Source organism: Tenebrio molitor, chromosome 1 (assembly GCF_963966145.1).
Source record: "Tenebrio molitor chromosome 1, icTenMoli1.1, whole genome shotgun sequence".
In the NCBI taxonomy this organism is placed as follows: domain Eukaryota; kingdom Metazoa; phylum Arthropoda; class Insecta; order Coleoptera; family Tenebrionidae; genus Tenebrio; species Tenebrio molitor.
Window position 1 is genome coordinate 13,788,642 of NC_091046.1, and position 20,512 is coordinate 13,809,153.

Genomic DNA, 20,512 nt, shown 5'->3' on the forward strand with positions numbered 1-20,512 from the left:
AAAAAATTGTCCATGTTTTGCATTTAACTTGATTTTGTTTTCATTCTGTTTTTTAAATTAACGCTTGAAACAATTATTTATTTATAGCTGTTGACTTATGGCTGAAGTTCACATAATAGGGCAAATAATCCAAGCTAAAGATTTTCCCAAACAAAACTTATTTTGCAAGTGGTACCTACAAATTGGTAAGTCATTTTCACTGTTTGTTCTTAAAATGTGATCAACTGAAGCACCTAATAACTTTACTTTTAATATCTATCTACCTATCTATCAAATCTAATCACTAAACTACCTTAAGTTTGTGTGACCGTATGCTGGAAACTCTAAATGTATCCTTTTCGGCATTTTTGTAGTTGCCAATAACAGTCCAAAAGCCAGCAACATTTTAGACCACGATTTGTTTAAATATATTTCGTATTAGCGCATAGCACTTTAGTTGATGAACGAAGAGTCTGTCTATTTGTTGTGGTTGCCTTGTAAGTTCGCCAAAAATTAGTGAAGTTACCTCATAGTAAAATAGATATATCAACAAAAGCTTTGGGTTTTAGAGTTATTTCTCAAAAACTTAAATGACAAAATTGAGTTTAAATTTAATTTTAAATTTCCTATAGTTCAAAGTCAATTAGGTACTAAGTTTTTAATAAATTTTGATAATGTAAACATTTTATCGAACTTTTTGAGCAGTAGGTACTATCGCGGCCATCCAAAAGTGAACGTTTTTTTTTTATAGTTTGATTTTTACTTTAAATCATAGGCGTCCTAAAATGTCAAAGTTTGACACTAGCGATAAAAAAATTATGAAAACTATTTTTTTTAAATGCTACATCAGCCACATCTCACTCCGATGCAGACAGCTGGGGCTATTGTAAAGCTAAAAGAAAATTGGTCGTTGGCTGCTGTCGCGAGAGAATTACATTGCAGTAAGACTTGCATCTTCAATACGTATGAAGAGGGGTTGGCAAGAAAACAGTCTTGAGAGGCCAATGCGAATAGGTGTTGGAAAGGTTTCTTTACTAAAGTTTACTTTCACTTTAATAATGTATTAATTACTTCTTAGTGTCATTTTTATTATTACAACTTTTTATTATTAAAATAGTAACGCCTGCTGCACGAACGCCAATGAATACAGCCTGATTTAATCTAACGAAAAATACGGAAATTTTCGCAAGCAATCGTTCACTTTTGGATGGCCGCGATTATACATACGAGTATACTTTTTTTGCCCGCAATAGTACTATACTTTTTCTACGATAATTTAATTCATGTATAAAAAAACCCATAAGCCGCGATGTATTTGTCACTTTGACATCGGATAAAGTTAGCCCTAGCATCTGGATAAAATGTGCTTAAACTTCCATGGCAAACTTTTTCGAACCTGATTATTGTTTGTTGTTATGATAACGAACCAACAATCTTAAACATTGACACAGCTTGTAATAAATTGACGTGCAAAATGGCCAATTCAATTTTTCATAATTACCTACCTATCATTATTCATTAAATTATCTCATCGAATTACGCTCGAGGTTTCTTTCATCCAGGATAAAATTTCATTTTTTAAACTCTAATTTGGTTTCTTTTTGGTAAATTGACTCCACAAACCACCAGATAAAAAAACTCGTCCTTCGGACTCGTTTTTTTATCGGGTGGTTTGTGTCGTCAATTTACCAAGCAACCAAATTATCGTAAAAAAATTCAATTTTATCCGGACAAAAAAAGACCTCTCGTGTAATTACAGTCGAATATAAAGATAAATTGATAAATAAGTTTCTTTATTTAACAAACTGAACCTGACGTTTTACAATTATTACTTTGCATACTTGATATCGTGCATTCATTTAAATTTATCCTCAAAGTAGGCGTTGAAGACTCGATTGTGAACGCACTATACAGGTGTCCCAGAATGAACCAGCATAATTTCAAATGATGCATATTGCTTTGTTTCAGGTTATAATATTTGACATAAAAACTTTTGTAATTGTCAGAAATAATTTATTATGACATACCTAATATTCAATTATTATGTCTTTGCAACAATCAAATTTGTTTCGATAGTTACTAATATAATTTTTTAAGGTAATTTTATATCTACACGCGATTGGTCAATTAAAAATGTTCTTATTTTAAAATTCAATGAGGGTGGATTTTTTAAAATATTGTTCCTATTATTTTGGTCCGCCAGTTCTGATAGACCCTGTATTTTGTCTGTTAAAGGTTGGTAGACTGTTTGGCACTGACAGTTGTCAATAGTTTTATATCACGATCACGTCAGGATCAGAATTAAAACGTGTACTGTGATGTCCAAAGTCACTGCTGTGCTGTCTAAAAATTGCATGTTGCTAACTTCATAATAAAATTACAGCCTTCACCCTACTCTAATTCCGAATTTATTTGAAGATACGATACTATTTTGTTAACAAAGGAAATTTATTTCCATTATAATGTTATTTATTCTTCTTCATCCAAACAGTACCGTCATTGTTAATTTTAAGGAAATAACTGGAAACTAATATCTGGAAAAAAAGAAGGGCAGACTCAAGTAACATCTTCTCAACTTGGTAACGTTTGCAAGTGGTCATTTCCAATTGACATTCATTTGGCTACTGCTGGACTTCAAGGTTAGTCATTACACCTAACTAAAACCTAGCAATAAAAATAATATAATGTAATAAAATAATCATTATAAAATAGCTATTAATATAACGAGAAGATTATGGGATTTATAATATTCGAGGACGTTGCAGGTGACGAGGCGATTAGCCGAGTCACCTGACAACGTCCGAGCGTTGTTTAAATTCCATAACATTCGACTTATATAGCGTGATCAACAATGACTGAGTCTGTTGGCAATGAAAAACAATTGAAAAGTACTGGTGTTTTTTGTCTCGTAATTGGCACTGACCGGATTTTTTAACTTGAGACGACATTAAAAACATTTTTGGTCATGCCGGTTATGTTTATGCGTTTACAAAAATGAACCTTTGATGTTAAACTTCAAATTTGACAAATTTCGTTGTTACCAACAGACTCATTCTTGATCACACCGTATTTCAAGCTTTATCGTATCATTGTATCTAACGTACCTATTATGAGCGCGTAACTAATGTATTATTACGACTAACTAACGTATTATAAGTAACTAAGGAAGCTGAGTTATTCGAATATTTTGGACTTCATAATTATCAATAAATGTGTAACATAAAGTGATCATAATCGTTAATCATACGATAATAGTTATTTATGCAACGAGGTTCTATGTAAATTGGGCTTTTCTAATTGCCCGAGAGGCCAATTTGCACAGAAACGAGTTGCATACAAAACTTTATTGTTTGAAACGACGTCCCCAAAGCTTCCAAATCTATTAAAAATGATTTCGCATTTGCTTTCGACAGTTTTGACAAATTTTTCAAGAAATGTCATTTTGAATGTGTTGTCTAGGGCAACAGTTGGTTATCTGCTATTTTTTGCTTTAGAGCAGTTAGGAGGCAGTTTACAAAAGAGAAAAATGAGAATTTATGACAGTTGAAAGCAATAATAGTTATTTATTTAACGAGTTCGTGTGTAATTTTGGCTTTTTTTGGCATGAGTGAACCAGTTTAAAACTCGAGTGAAACGAGAGTTTTAAAGGTCCACGAGAACCAAAAAAAGCCTAAATTACACAAGAACGAGTTGAATACAACGTTTTTTTGTTCGACGAGCCATTTAAAGGCTCCAAATCGCTAAAAATCTTTAAAATTAGCTTGACGTTTCGTTTTGACAAGTTGTCAAATTTATCAAAATCCGTTCACACAGGAGAAAATTCTTAAATTCTGACAGTGTCGAACAAAAAAATATATTAATCGTGATGTGGATATTTAAAAATAGTTATTTTCATATGAGTAGCTCTGTCAGATTACTTTTCAGGTATGAGGCCGAAATTTGAGCACGAGCCTATGGCCGAATAGTGACAGCGCACGAATATTGAATAACGGTTTTCATGTTCGTGCCCAAATTTTAAGGTTATCTTTGACAGATGTCAAGTTAAGTATAAAAACGGGAAAGTTTACTGTAGCGGACACAATATTCGGACACCCAATAAACCCAAGCCAAGTGCCCATAATTAGACCGACAATAGGAATGGTCGGTTGGTTGTAAATCAATGGGAGATTGCAAACAAGCTTAAGAATTTCTTATGATGGACCGTATTACGAAATTCCAAGGACAGTACAGTTTCTTTCGAAAAAAGTTTTATGATTGATGAAATTGCAAAAAAATATGGTCACACAATTTTATGCCTTCCTCCGTACCATTACTTCACTCTCATTGAACTTACGAGGAAACATTACAATTTTTAAGAAAAGGTATCGACGAAATAACCCTACAACATTGAAAAAATTACTGTGGGTTAAATAGAAACTACGTTCGCCGGGTTTTCCCTAATTAGGATTTTGTCAAGTACGGTCCTTGCTTCAAACTTTCAAGCGAACCCTCACAGTTTGGTGATTTATGGCTATGGTTACTGCTTATTGTTAACATAATTGTGGGTATTTGGCTTAGGTTTATTGGTGTCCGAATATTGTGTCCGCCACAGTATACAGGCTGTTTCTTAAAAAACGCCGCAAGTCGTAGCTCCATTATTTCTTGTCCGATTTTAATAAGCAAAAAAAAACAATAAAATGGTTTAAAAAAACATTACAGAACTGCTTTTTTTTCAACATTAATTCTTATGTCAAATAAGTGTCAATTTTATTTTTTTAATGGAAACATACGACTATATTTTTTATTTTTATTCTAATAGAGAATTTTTTTCTGATTTCACTGATATCTAACACGTTGTGAGGATCACTTACGGTAGTGACGTCACGGGATTTGACGCCGTTCGGGGACGGTGTCCGTGACCTGGAGGAGTGTTCCGGGCGGGTGTCTAAGGAGAGCGTAACTCGTACTTACTGTCGTTCCGGTCGGACCTGGACGCTGCTGGCTCTTCCTTTTCGGGGCGAAAGAGAGAGGAAAGCGGGAATGCCGGGGTTCCCTCGCAATGGGAAGGAACGGGCCAGAACAAAGGGAGAAAGTGGGACGGCCGGGGTTCCCTCGCAATGGGAAGGAACGGGCCAGGAAGAAAAAGGAGAAAGCGGGATGGCCGGGGTTCCCTCGCAATGGGAAAGAACGGGCCAGGAAGAAAAGGAGAAAGCGGGACGGCCGGGGTTACCTCGCAATGGGAAGGAACGGGCCAGGGGGAAGATAGCGGGATGTCAGCGCGGTCGGAGGTTGGTTCGGGAGCGGGACTGGAAGCGGAATGAATTCTGCAGGCTCGGCGCGGAGATGCAACCTGTACTCTGGAAGGAGGTTCCGATACATCCATGACAGCTGCTGCTCCGGTCGGAGGTTGCCATGCCGTCTCAGCAGTGTCTGGAGCTCGGTTAGGTACGTTGTCACCGGTTCGGTCGGTCGCTGGAGCCGGCGGCTGATCTCGACCTCCAGGTCTTCCTGGCAGCTGACCGGAAAGTAAAACAAGCGAAAGTCCGTTACAAACCCTTTCCAGTCACACCACCGTTGACGATTGTTCCGGAACCAGGCGGCGGCTTCCCCTTGTAGGAGTCTAGGCAGGTGGGGCAGCAACTGGTCAGCGTCGACACCGTCGGACTCGCACAGTTCTTCGATCCGTTCGAGGAAGGCGACCGGATCGCCCTTGCCGTTGAATGTCACTCTCCAGTCCTGCACTCGCACTGGCCGTGATGACCGCTCCGGAGTAGACACTGGAACACTAGTCGTGGGCACTTGTGTCAGCACTGGAATACTGGGCCCGGGCCCTGAGAGTGGCACTAACACGCTTGGTGTGGACGTTTGAACGGGTGGCACCGGTGTGTCGGTTGCACGGTCCCGGAAGAACTTGACCACTCGTCGCCTCAGCTCTTCAACGGTTCCGGTAGCATCCCGGCCGAATCCAGACAGCATCGTGACGAGGGCCTCCTTGTGCAGCTTGTACACCCATGACACCGGCTCATCTCGTTCCGGGACCGGCGGCTCCGGGGCTGCTCCGGTTCCTGGAGTCGGATCCGGGGTCTGGGATGTGGTGTCGGTCTTCCCAGTGGGTCCGGTCTGCTTGATCGGTGGCGGTGCCATGACTTCGGGCCTGAAAGAACACTTTCTCGATTTCGCAGCGCACGACTAACTTCGGGGTGATTAGCGGTAATCACCTCACCGGAGAAGAGTCGAGTCCGTTCCGGGTGTTAGTGGACGGTCAATCGGCTCTGGGGTTACCGCTGGCGGTAGCCGCACCGGAGCTTCTTGAACAGGCGCTAAGCGTTAGTCGAGAGACGCTCGGATTTTTCGGGGGTGATCGGTGGCGATCACTCCACTCCGGAAAATCCGTACGGGTGCTAAGCAGGCTGATCGGATCCGGGGTGACCGGCGGCGGTCACTCCACTCCGGAAATCCGGATCGTCGGTCGGCGGGCGGACTCCGGGGATTACCGGGGATTACCGCCGGCGATAATCTCGTCGGAGGGTCCGTGCGGGCGGCGCTTTTCCTCTTTCCCGGTTCCTGACAGCGGTCCCTGCTCGGGCGCCAAATTATGTGGCGATCACTTACGGTAGTGTCGTCACGGGATTTGACGCCGTTCGGGTCGGTAGCGGTATGCCTCGAGCGCCAGTCCCTTTTTGCGGCTGTGGTGGGACGCCACACGGCCGGGGTAGCTTCGGGGAGCGTACGGTGTCCGGGGGTCGGCTGTCAGGGCGCGGAAAGGGGGTAGCGAGAGAGATGAAAGCGGGATGGCCGGGGTTCCCTCACAGCGGGAAGGAACGGGCCAGGACAAAGGGAGAAAGCGGGATGGCCAGGGTTCCCTCGCAATAGGAAGGAACGGGCCAGGAAGAAAAGGGAAAAGCGGGATGGCCGGGGTTCCCTCGCAATGGGAAGGAACGGGCCAGGAAAAAAGGAGAAAGCGGGATGGCTGGGGTTCCCTCGCAATGGGAAGGAACGGGCCAGGAAGAAAAGGAGAAAGCGGGACGGCCGGGGTTCCCTCGCAATGGGAAGGAACGGGCCAGGAAGAAAAGGAGAAAGAGGGATGGCCGGGGTTCCCTCGCAATGGGAAGGAACGGGCCAGGAAAAAAGGAGAAAGCGGGATGGCCGGGGTTCCCTCGCAATGGGAAGGAACGGGCCAGGAAGAAAAGGAGAAAGCGGGATGGCCGGGGTTCCCTCGCAATGGGAAGGAACGGGCCAGGAAGAAAAGGAGAAAGCGGGACGGCCGGGGTTCCCTCGCAATAGGAAGGAACGGGCCAGGAAGAAAAAGGAGAAAGCGGGATGGTCGGGGTTCCCTCGCAATGGGAAGGAACGGGCCAGGAAGAAAAGGAGAAAGCGGGACGGCCGGGGTTCCCTCGCAATGGGAAGGAACCGGCCAGGAAGAAAAAGGAGAAAGCGGGATGGTCGGGGTTCCCTCGCAATGGGAAGGAACGGGCCAGGAATAAAGGAGAAAGCGGGATGGCCGGGGTTCCCTCGCAATGGGAAGGAACGGGCCAGGAAGAAAAGGAGAAAGCGGGACGGCCGGGGTTACCTCGCAATGGAAAGGGACGGATCAGGAAGAAAAAGGAGAAAGCGGGATGGCCGGGGTTCCCTCGCAATGGGAAGGAACGGGCCAGGGGGAAAAGAGCGGGTTGTCAGCGCGGTCGGAAGCGGAGTCGGAGTCGGAGGTTGCTTCGCAAGCGGGACTGGAAGCGGAATGAATTCTGCAGGCTCGGCGCGGTCCTTTTGTTGCCTCGGCCGCGCCATGGTGGGACTGCGCGCGGCCGGCGACTCGCGATTGGGTCGGTGGTGGAGCTCGGCTCGGCGCGGAGTCCGGGTATTGTCGGCCGGAAGAAACTGGTTCCGGAGCGGATTCGGTGGACGCGGTTAAGGCAGTTGGCTCCGCGCTAATTTTCTGCCCCGGCTCGGAGAAAGAACGGAATTTTTCCGCCACCGGGAGCGTTTCTTAGCAACTTCGTTACAACGTTGACTTTGTGCAATAAAAATTCAAGAAAAAAAAATAAACATTTTATTACGTTACGATGCTTTATAAATGAATTTGAAGAAAAAAATCAAGCGTGCCGTGGAAAATAATGACGATGTTAAAGGGATAAATGTCATTTCGTCATTCTTGGAAAGAAGAATGAATATTTTTGTCATTGTTTTCCACGACGCTTGATTTTTTTCAGATTCATTAATAAAAAATCGTATTGTAATAAAACTTCCAAGTAAACTTTCCGCTGATTGCTGCGATATCAATAATTATTTTTGCTGTCTAGCAACCTGTCTGATTTTTTAGTAGGAAATACGAGCTTCCGGGATTGTTGTATGACCAAAAAGTGGCCAGTGACTGCACCGGGCTCTCAGGGGGTTTTTCGGGGCAGAGGGCGTGGGTTCACAAAATAAAAAAATGGGCGCCAGGCAACCTTTTTGAGCTGGTCTCAAACTTGTCCAGTTGCCGGGGCAAGTGCTCTGATCTTAAACGTCTAGGGAGTGTGAATTGATACTCGTTGATAATAAAATAAAATTGAGTTTATTCGGTCCAATGCAAAGTTCTGATACAAAATTGGTCGTGCTGTTTTAGTACTGGTGCACACGAGTGTGAGCACGGTTCGCATGTAACCAAATGAATAAAAATGCGGAACCAGTACCTTTTGATGGTCTTAAAATTTACGTGGTCCCAACCAGAAAAGCTTTTCTCTTACAATTGACCGAAACTTAACTTAACAAGAAATCCTTAGACGAGTAATGAATGATCTTTAAAATCTGTGAAAGGAAACTTTCCCGAACCTTCAACTTCCTCCTGTAAATGCTAATGAAATTGACCCAAGGTCAAGGCTTGGTTTCCACCTTGACGATAAACGAAAATTGATTCCTACAGGAAGGTGTGAAGTCGGTATAGCTCCGAAATTGAAATTGAACGTTAAATTTTCTGAATTTACATTTGAAAGTGATAACAAAAGTTGACAAAAATTCTTACTGTTTTACAAAATACAAAAAAATTTCAAGGGAATGCAGAAATGGCTTAAGTGAGAAGCGGGAAATTCAAGGCGCTCAAATAAATGAAAATTGTCCGCAATAAGAGTGAATGTGCGATTTATCTTTCGTCAGATGGTTGCGTGTCCTCGAGGAGCGTCTTCTTGTCGTGCGGTATTGTTCCCTAAACGGTGGCGTCACGGTATGACTTGACGATAACTGGTCTTGCGACGACTCGAAATAACGATGTGGCGAACGGCCACCCTCAAAACGATGATCCTGGCGAAGAATCGCCCTAATGAACGATGCGTGGTCTGACGGCGACCCTAAAGAACGATATCCAAAGGAACGATTGCCCAAAAGACGGTAAGTGGTCCGGCGGAAGCTGACCCTAAAGAACAATGTGGCTCTCGACCACCCTAAAGAACGACCCCTAACGAATTGACGTTAGTGTTGCGAAACTCAATCGATTCGGTAATTACCTTTCCGCTGAAAGGGGTTGCTCCACGATAAATCGAAGGAGGACTTTCCGGTACTCCTTCGCGGTACGGTAACGGTAATCTGGCTCGAACTACCCCTAATAGACGAAAGTTAGTGAAGTGAATTCGCTAATGAAGGATAATTACCTCTATCTCGCTAGATGACGAGGGGTTTCTCGACCACGGTAAAACGGTAAACGGTAGCGGTACGGTACGGTAATTTTCGGGCTCCTCGACGGCCCCGAAAGCTGGCAGCGCCGGACGATAAGCACCATGGCGTTCGGCAATCCACCCTCAGGGATGATTGCGGATCCCGAACGCCACGCACGTGATTCGCAGCTCGCGACTTGCGGCACAGCCGCCCGCTCGGCGGTCGCCGACCGAGTCCTCTAATTTCCGCTCGCGATGGGTTTTTTTGGTTACCCCCGGATCTAGGATAGCAACACGAAAGATCTGGACCTTATTCCGTTGGGCGATAAGGCGTCCCGGTAATTGTACGAACCGCGCATCTTGATGACTACTTCCGGCGGTACTACACTTGCGCGCTAAATGACAGATGGTCGATCATGGCGCCGGTTTGTTTACATTGGAAATCACCGATCGGAAAATTCAGATGTTGAAGCGGTAATGTGTCGGTGAGTCCGCGCGTAATTCATGAAAGATGTTGACGGCTATTTCCCGCAGGATCTCGAAAGGTGAACACACAAGGATGAAGGAAGAAGGTTGGGGAGAAGAAGAGAAGAAGATAACTTTCCGGCAAGTCACGGGAATAAAAGGGAATCGGAACTAACTTTGCCGTACGGTTACCCGAGCTGAGAAGAAAAAGAGAGGAATTGAAGGAAAGGGAAAGGAGAAAGAAGAAAAAAGAAAACGATAAACAGATAGGCCGCAGCTAGACAGCCTAGAGGCGTGAGGCCACCTCAGCCTAAAATTTAGGGGCTAACATGTGTGATTCCAGCCGCCCCAAAACTGGCTGGCACAAAGACTCTACAAAATGAAACTCGAAATGAAAACCGCGAAAGAAACAAACGAAAACCGAAAGTGAAACTGAAAGCGAAACTGAAAGAAAACTGAAAGTGAACCGATAAACAAAAAATTGAACCCTGACCCGATAAACTGAAAATTGACTTGATTGACGACACAAACAAACTGAATGATTTCGAAATGAGCGTCCCGAAAAAGGTTACGGCAGGGTGGGCGCGTCGCGACGTCAAATGCCGTGCGTTATCTTGCTAGTTCCTGATTTTCGAACAGCGATCTTATTGTCCCGCGAGCAAAAGTAGGACCTCTTGGCCTCCTACCACGGCCAAAACGAATAGTGGCAATTTGACCTGCTACAGTTGAAATTGAAAATTTTATGTGAGCTACAGGAAAATTTATGTTAGTCATCTTTGAGTCTGTTTTGCTGTCGGCACATGCTTGTTTTCTATTGCTCCTTCATTGTGTTATGTTACATATATTTTTATTTAATTAAAGTTCTACGAGAGGCCGTACGGTTGGAAGAGTTGTTTAATAAATGAAATGATTGAAGACACTTTACTTAAATTTTATTTAACAAGTAATCTTGTCTGGTATAGTTTGTTCAGCGAGAGATTGGTTGACATAAAAATCACTAAATTCTACGTGGAGAAAGTACCGTAAGATCGAAAAAAAAATTAGAGTAGGCGCTGACCAAACATTTCAGTTGGCAATTCGTGAGATTTCAATTAACAGATGTCAGTCGTCTTAAAAGTTAGCTTTTTCTCTCAGCTAGTACAATGAAACAATGAAATTTAAAACTCCTGCACCTTTATTTAACATCAACGGTGAGCACGGAGCACGCGCACGGCCCTTGTTTATAAATTGATCCAAGATCCAACGATAATCGATTAATCAATATTATCCAGAGAGGTTGTTGTCGGTTGTTATTGTTATTGTCAAGGAGTAATTTCATGCACAACAGACACATGATAGAGAAAAAAGTGCATATCTTTTTTAAGGATAAGCTGAACTGTACCAAATGATAGGTTAGTTTCTTGGGTTAATTCAATATTTTCAGCTGATCTTTTTGTCGGTTGTCTACTGCCTTTTTTGCGCAGAACACTACCTGTTTCCAAAAACATGTTTACGCATTTGTAGACTTTCTGGGCAAGTTGTTGGTTAAATGCCTTGAAAGTCCGGAAACTTTTGTTGAAATTCCTCAAAAACTCGAGGTGTCGAATAGGACCAAGGCTTTCTCTATTGCTGTAGAAACACTGGACAATGAAAATTTGTTGCTCTAAAAGTCTAAAGTAATTGTAATAACAAATTTTAATAGTCAATAATTAATAATGACAATTACCATTGTAATGACATTTGAATTAAATTTTTACGTGCTACCAACTGAAGTGTATTAATCATGGCAATCTCGATTTTTTTTATTAAAAAAAAAATCAGAGTAGGTGAAAATGGTGGTTTGAACCGGCGCAAATGAGTTCCTCCAAATGCAGTTATAGTTTTCCCATTTATAATTTGGTTTTATGGCAGTGCAATTGCAATTATTAGGGGCTGGGGTTGTGGTTTTGGCAATAGTGAACATATTGTAACCTGGTCAGACAACAGACCTTCTTTTACAGTCCTAGGATTTATGGCGGTAGTTGCCTATTGTCGGGGTATTTAACTCCCTGACAACAGGGCTGGTAGTAAAACCAAATTATAAATGGGAAAACTATACCAAGGTGGATGTCAGGTCAGGGTAGCGAAATGTAGAGGATTATCAGGGGCTAATTACACGAAAATGACACGGGAAAGCAGGTACTCTTTGAATTTATTTATTTAATATTGAATATACAAGTTAAATTTTATTATAATACGAAACTGCTTTCACATAGCGTATTTTTCCATCTTGCATCACACTAGCTTAAAAAAAAATTGCACAATTAATAATCAATAAGGGGCTTCCTTTTTCGCTGTAAATAACTTTTTGATCATTCATTGTACTATGCCGGCCAAAAAATTTTGGCCGTCATTAGGGCGTATTCTGTAACTGCTCCGCTAAATTTTAAAGCCCGTTAAATTAAGTTGTCATAGCAATGACCAATCAGGACTTGAAATTTTAAATTTTAAAGTCACGCTAAAATTTTAACGCCTCTTTAAAAATTACAGAATACGCCCTTTTGTCTGTCAATTAAAAAAAAAAATTGTAATCCGTACTTTATTGTCATCATGATTACCGTCTTGATTATGAACGTTATTTTTTGGGTGGTAAATTTCAAAACTCAAAATTATTTTGTCATTTCTACTACACAGAACGTTTACCTCAGGTTATCTATGTACGATTGCTCTAATTTTGTTTATTCATGTCGGATTTTTGGAATATCTGAGCTTCAAACAGTTTAAATTGATTGTCAAAATGACAAGAATCGAAAGTGGGGTTACGATTCCTAAAGGTTTATTTACACTTTACTTGAATGTCAAGAAAGTGACGGCCAAAATTTTTTGGCCGCCATAGTACGCAGCGACAGAATGTTAACTTGTCACCAGAAAAATTGATACTAAGTGTTGTATACTTACCCTTAATTTAAAGTGGGGTGGGTAGGGGTACCTACCCTATTGAAAATCTTGGAAAAAATGAAACATTTTACTGAATTTTAACTGGTGCTTAATGGCCAGTCCGGATGGACCGCCGCCGCCGGTCTCTAATCCGATTACAGGTACTTGAAGGAATTCGTTTGCCGATAAGGATAAAAAAAGTAGAGACCTGCAAAAATTCGGTGCACCCGAACTGCGGTCAGCGGTCAGAAGCCCAATAATCCGACACCTGAATTGCGGTCAAAGAATTTTAACTTACCTAGTCGTCTCTAATCTTATCTCGAACTGCGGTCAAGAAAATTTTACTTTTTGGGACCGAGTTGGCTATGACTATGACCATCTAGTGTTTTTGTTGGCAGTATTTCGGCGATAACTAAATTCCCAAAGGAAATTGACACTTTTTGTGTTAGGTTAGGTTGTTTTCAGTTTAAGGTTATATTTTTTGAATAGGTACGTTGTTGCCGCATCTCTTAAATCTGGTCTGTCCTTTTTAAATTGGAAGTAGCATCGTTTAATGGAAATTTGCTGTCGTAACAAAGTTATTTTGACAATTCTGGCTTTTCCTTTGACGAAAATTAAAATTATTTTTACACACTTAATAAATCATTTACTTTCTAACGAATATTAAAATAATAAATCTGACAATGCGGTGACAATAAAATGTTGAACAGACACTGACAGAACAAAAAGTTGCATTCGTTCCCTATAGTCGTTCGTGTGTAAAGGCCCACGAGCCACGAGTGCCAAAAAAGGCCCAATTTACACACGAACGAGTTGAATACAACGTTTTTTTGTTCGACGAGTCTCTTAAAGGCTCGAAATCGCTTAAAATCTTTAAAATTAGCTTGACGTTTCGTTCTGACAAGTTGTGACATTTATCAAAATCCCTTCACATAGGAGAAAATTCTCACATTCTGACAATGTCGAACAAAGAAATCAGTTAGTCCAACACGAAAAGAAAAAATGATAGTCAACTCGGTCCCAAAAAGATCGTGAATGCCTAATAGGTATGTACCTGTTGGCCTCCCCCCCCTACCATTAATTGCAATTAAACTTTATTATATTTAATTGAAAACTTTGGAAACAAGCATTTATTTACAACACAGTATTACAAAACTTGTGAGACACGCATAATAAAATTCTGTTTTGGCGATATTCAAATGTTCCATCAACAAAGAATATTTGTTGATTACACATAAATTGCATGTTACTTTCACAAGAAAATATTATGTGAGATTCTGTGTTGTTGACTGATAAAAAAATTTCACCTCTGGAGGTCTTGACCGCAGTTCGGGAGGAGATTAGTAAGACCGATTATGACCCTTTTTACCTGTCCGTACTTGGACCGCAGTTCGAGTGCGCCCCAAAAATTTGACCGCGTGGAGGAACTCATTTGCGACCGTTTGAACCAATCAAAGCATCAGAATAGCACAATCCAGGTAACTCGATTTTTTTATTCGATCGCACGTTACTTAGCGCACGTAAAATTTGAAATACAGGTGTTTTCGAAGTTGAAGCGTTCCCTGTAACACGAGATACTACCTATACATTATTCTTAAGAATTTTAGCCTAAATCTTCTTAGTAAAATGATTGTATTAACGGAGCTAATTGATTGTATATTTTTATTGTTTTCTAAAACTTTGAGTCCGTTCCTGTCTATTTCTCCACTGTACTAGATTAATAACTGACGTGGCCTAGGATGGTGTCTTTCTGTAAATCGCTCTGCGTACTCTCTGGACGCCGCAGCTGCATTTTGATAACGTTATAACATTGCCCATACGTTAGCAACATATCTGTGAGCTCATTATTTTCGTAATGATAAAGCCATTCCGACTAATTAGATGACAACTCTGACAGTATTTTTGATTAAGGTCCATGCTCATTTGATTTTTTTTTGTCATTTCTAATTTCTAACAAATCAGCGCAAATTTGAGCAAGATCGGTTTCAAAATTTTCAAAAAAATTAACTTATTGTTTCTTCATTGCCGTACACATTTTACTAAGGTGATTTTGGCTAAAACTCTTTAGAACAACGCATACTATCACATGTTAAAAGGAACGCCTCAACTTCGAAAACACATTTGTGTCAATCATTTTTTGAATGTCAAAATCTGTCAAACAGTTTTATTTTTTATTTTTTCTCCACACTTTGCAGTAATGCCAAAGGATTTTTATGCATGCCTTACAAATTGTGTTGGTGTGTTTTGCGAAACTGGCTCTGTGACTCATAAGAAAGGTGCTGGTAAGTCAATTATTCGTACCGAAGAAATCGTTACACGAAATAAGTTGAGACTGACGTTTTCCAATCCATGACCACCTTTGACTAAGATAATTTTTGATATCCCGGTATAAATAAACAGGTGAATTCTTAAATGACTTTTGGTGAACGTGTGATTAAAGTTTTGAGTGAATGATATTTGATTTACGGCCAGCGAATTAAAATTTGACTAAGTAACTAAGCTGAATAAATAAATACATTTATGAACATGACTAAGCTGATTAAATAATAGTTATTTAATAAACTAGTTTGTTAATGAAGGCGATTAATAATCGAAACTGTTTAAAGCACGAACGAGTGTCGAGAGAGAGTGCCTTTAATAGTTGAGATTATTAATCGCCCATTAACAAACGAATTGATTACAACATTTTTTCGTTGACCGCAAACTTTTTTTTTGTGACAAAATTTCAAATTAAAGCCAAATCAAAACCAATCTCATCTTTTTTGATAAAGATGAGACCTTATAAAATACCCTCATCCTTTTTTTGTCCTCACCGTAGGTCATTTTTAAATTTTTCAACACTTTCTATTCACTTTTCCACTAAGAGGGTCAGAAGACGTCAACTCCATTCGCATTCAATTTCACGTAAAAATCACGCTTGCTAAGAAAACCTAGTTACCTTTGAAAAATTTGACATGCGAATTATAACCAAAAAAGTCGGCTTTTGAAAAAGTGAATTCGTAATTGTACAGTTATGGAGCTATAAAATATAGAAAACTCTGCTGCATTACCTGCTGCAGTGTTGGTAAGTGCAAACAATAGGTACATGTTCGAGGTTGTTTATACATCAAAATTTCATGAAAACGTCAGAATCGCAAAAATCGTTGATTAATGAAAAATAGTGTATTAATGAGGTTCATTAATACACTATATTTTAGACAAAATAATTCATTAATATTGAAATTAACAAGCGGTCAACGGAAAATTAATTTATGAACATCAACAGCATTAAAAAACATTGAGATATGAAGTTTGTATATAATCGGTGATCCTGTTAAGAAGTGTTTTCTTTCTAATTTGCAATTCTCTCATCCTTTGACTACACAATGAGAAAAATTTAAGAATGCTGAAAAAGTCTAGTGAACATTAGCTTAGTGTTTCCCGCAATGAACATTTGTTGCCCTCGTATCTGGATTTGTCCCACGGACGTCTAGGATTTTAAAGGCTACAAATTTAATTTGAGTAGGTACTACATTACAACCAGATCACAACACATCATCACAAAGGCGTTGTGAAGAATAAAATTTAAAACTAACAAAATTCCGCCCTCAATGAATGAGGTTTCGTTGAGAATATGTATTTAAAAACTATAATTTTCAACCTAGCAAACCTATTCGAACCATTACAATATGTACTGAGCGTATAAATATCTAACCTTGGAAAAACGTCTTCACTCGTTACTCGTTGTTGATATTTTCATTCTACCTGAAGACATTTTCAGCCGAATATTTAATTATTTTATTGTTCAACTAAAATACACATTTTGACAAAGTGTCACTAAAATAAGTATGTATATACAGCCTGTGCATTCTCAAACTCGAACATAGGCAATTAACATTGTATTGAACGTTTTTGCTGGTTCCCGCTCGCCAATTGAACTTACAGGTAAGGTAATGAGGATCAATAGAAAGATAAAATTATTGCGCTTGAAATGATACTAACAATAAGATTAAAGGTGCTATTTTCATTTTAAAATACTAATTTAAAACTTGGCGATTTTTAAATATGACATGCCATGATTTTCAAATTGCACAGCATTTGTCAAAAAATTTAGTAATTCGTTGGGTTAAGAAAGCGAATTTCGGTAAATTACTGTCAAAATTATTTACGGAAAAATGAATAGTCCATACAGATTAAGACAAATTTCTCTTGAAGTAAGTTTATGTAAATCGCGGGTACTGAATATCCTCAAGAAGTATAAATATCATCCCTACAAGACAGTGTCATCAACAGATTTTTGCTGTTGATGAAGAAAGTACGAGTGAAACCTGTTATGAAATACAGGAGCGTGTTAATGATAGTAGTCACTTTCTGTCGACAATTTGCTTCACAGATGAATCTACTTTTACACTAAATAACGAACCAAATGTTCAAAACACTCGATATTGAGCTCAAGAAAACCCTCGAGTAAATATTCCTACTAGAACTCAGTATCCTCAAAATAGTATATTATATATTGAGGGAGAGAAATGCATGATTTTTCCTAAGGTGCAGTTTGTAGCCAGAGGGCGAAGCCCGAGGGCTACAAAGCACCGAGGGAAAAATGAGCATTCTCTCCAGAAGTATATATACTATTTTTTCACGGTAGGGAGTAGAAACAGCACAAAAATCTCAAATTTTAAGAATAAAAAAATGATGACAAATGAGTTGTCATCTTTCGATGAATTTAATGGAATTAGTAGTTGCCTTAGATTTTTGTCACAACAGTCAAAAAAAATGAAAACTCCCATTAGATTTTTGTCACAACTGTCAAAAAAATGAAAACTCCCTAGGGAGCAAATATTTGAAAATGCTCTACTTCTGTCACGATGTTGACATCCGAAAAGTTGATTTCTACTCCCGATCGTGAAAAAAATTCATATCTGGGCTGGGATTTTTAATAACGTTTGAAATAAAGGGAAATTTAAATTCAGCAAATTATCTATATAACGCTGGTGGCTTCTTTTCACGTGTTACAATTTTTCTTCGTGGGTTTTCTCCTTTGGGACGAATCCTCTGACGATTACCGGGTAGAATGATTAAAAGGCGGTATTGATGTTTTAACTGGTTTACTCGCTAACCTATAACATTGTTAACAAAATAGCCACGATGACGGTGTGTATAATGTTCAAAATCAACTGCTTGAAGATTCCTAACTTAAAACTAGGGTGGTTGGTCTGGTGCAGGGCTACCACCCTCTAGTGGTGTAGACAACCAGACATACACATTCATACAAAAATATTGTCTATCGTTACATCTAGATTTATTATTAACTAAGGTAGGAACTGCATTGTAATTTTTTCAAAGAATTTATAATAAAAACTGCTTAAACTGTTAATTACTTTAATATTATAATTTAATTCTTTAATGTATCGAAATAATGGCATAATATCTATAAACTGAATGCACAGTGTTAATTGCCTATGTTCGACTTTGAGAGTGGACACCCGGCATACATTAATTCTAGATGTGATTTTTTTGGCACGTAGTGTAAGTATGTACCGGGACATTTTTTTAACTCTGAACATAGTCCATACTTATTCCCTATGTTCAATTTAAAAAAACACAGATCAATGCATTGTGAGTTGCTATGCAACCAACTATACCGAACACCAGAGATTTTGAAATAATGTTAAAAATTGTTCCGATTGATGGAATTGGTCTATCATGTGTTGCATTGGAAATGTCACGCACATTTCTAATGTTCTGATTGGCATAGAATAACTGCATTATGTGTATTTCTTCTTCAAACAACTTGATCATTTTGTTAAACTGTCAAGTACGGTGCGATCAATTAAAAAATAAATCGAGTCGGCGTGTTACCTATGGCAACCCATGCTATAGCATAGGCTCCAAAGCAAACTCGATTTATTTTTTAAATGATCGCTCGGTACTTATTTTCGTTACCTTGGTTACGTGATTACATACATGCATTGACCTGTGTTTTTTAAAACTGAAAATAGGGAATAAGTATGGGCTATGTTCAATGTTAAAAAAATGTCCCGGTATATTAATCTTAATTTATGAAAATCTTAATATAAAGTTACTATTTGAAACATGATTATGTTTTAGGGTGGCCTAAAATTTATTTACAGGTTTATCATCTAGACTGGTTAGGTAGAAGTCATATATTCGGTTACGGATTTGTTACTGTTCCTACAGCGCCAGGAACGCATTTGTTGGATTGCTACACGTGGCGACCATTTGGTACTATAAAGGACCGTTTTGTACAATATTTTTTGGGTGGTGGATTTCAAATTAAAAATCCTGATCTAATTTTCTCCTCCGGAGAACGATATAAACTCTCAACGGAGGCTATGGGAGTTGTTTCATTCGAACTCTGTGTAATACTTCGGTAAAGGAAAGAAATAATATTGATATGTGCTTATAAAAAAGTTTTTCCAGAAATTTTACAAATTATGGGGTCGAATATGAATAGAGTGTGCAGCATTTTGATCTTGTGCCTATTTTGGAAATGTTTAACTTTACAAACGTCAACTACACAACCTAAAACTAGTATTACCTCAAGAACTGAGAAAAATGAAGTTACAACTCTGCAAACGATTTTATCTACAAATAATATTCCAACGACTTCTTGTAAAATTAATGGCTCTTGTTTCGTAAATTCATCGTTGACTGCGAATTTAACAACTGTCTCCTCTCCTACAAATTCTACAGCTGAAAATTCTAGTATTTCAAGAAATAGTTCTGTTGCAGCACCAACAAAAATTTCTAATCTTGAAAAGAAACATGTACCTTCTCTTTCTTCTGTAACCGACCTATGTGTCTGTGATTTGAAGGTGAGTTTAAAGAACTTTAACTTAGTTATTAAACCAATTGTTGAGAATTGTTTTTTCATCAATACTGACTTTCTAACAGCACATTTCGCATGCAATGAATTTTTGTTTTATAGAATTTGCATTTGTAATATTGTACAGGGTTATTCTAAATGATTGTAGTCGAAGTAGGCGTGAAAACTGAATGTAAAATTTATGGTTGCCGCTCCACATACACACCGTTCACACACGGGAGTTAAATTGGATGCAAAACAACTCAATATTTTTAAAATTGATTGCAAAACAACTCAATATTTCTGGATTCAATCGTTAATTTAACAAAAATAAATAAAAATCTCATCACCGCACTTTTCACCTAAAAAATGACAGTGACAGCCACAAAACTGACAGTTCACATGAAAACGGCAAAAATGTATAATCTATTCCATCTTTAAAAAAACGATAGGTTGCCATGCTTTAATTTTGTTAAATTGGCAGTACTGAGGAAACCAGTGGTTATATTTCATTTCATTTTGGTTGTAAATCTTTTGTAACTAAATTTGAAGTGCTATGTTGCAAGATGATTCTAAAACAAAAAGTAAATAAAGTTGTCAATAAATGTCATTTTGACGTTTTTCCAATTTATTTTAAATTAGACAACACAAAGTAATAATTTAAAGGGTTTATTACAAGTGCATAATGCCAAAAGTTGTGTTTGTCGAGACAAAACGTGGTGTGTTGATGGGCTAGACACATTTTAAACGAGATAAGCCCGAT

General features: G+C 39.2%; 1 protein-coding gene across 1 annotated transcript; it reads left to right on the top strand.

The window, feature by feature from the left end:
- Position 1: 1 nt before the first annotated feature.
- LOC138122313 (B9 domain-containing protein 2-like) lies at positions 2-19,538 on the top strand. Its single transcript, XM_069036523.1, has 4 exons — positions 2-185; positions 2,493-2,618; positions 19,032-19,314; positions 19,365-19,538. The coding sequence occupies exons 1-4, from the start codon at positions 98-100 to the stop codon at positions 19,396-19,398; spliced, it is 531 nt and encodes a 176-aa protein (XP_068892624.1). The 5' UTR covers positions 2-97; the 3' UTR covers positions 19,399-19,538.
- Positions 19,539-20,512: the final 974 nt, after the last annotated feature.

Bases quoted from the DNA above. Each gene is read 5' to 3' on its own strand.
- LOC138122313 (XM_069036523.1), top strand. From the start codon at position 98: ATGGCTGAAGTTCACATAATAGGGCAAATAATCCAAGCTAAAGATTTT. The intron at 2,619-19,031 runs GTTAGTCATTAC...ATTATGTTTTAG, and splicing joins GGCTACTGCTGGACTTCAAG to GGTGGCCTAAAATTTATTTA. The intron at 19,315-19,364 runs GTAAAGGAAAGA...AAGTTTTTCCAG, and splicing joins GAACTCTGTGTAATACTTCG to AAATTTTACAAATTATGGGG.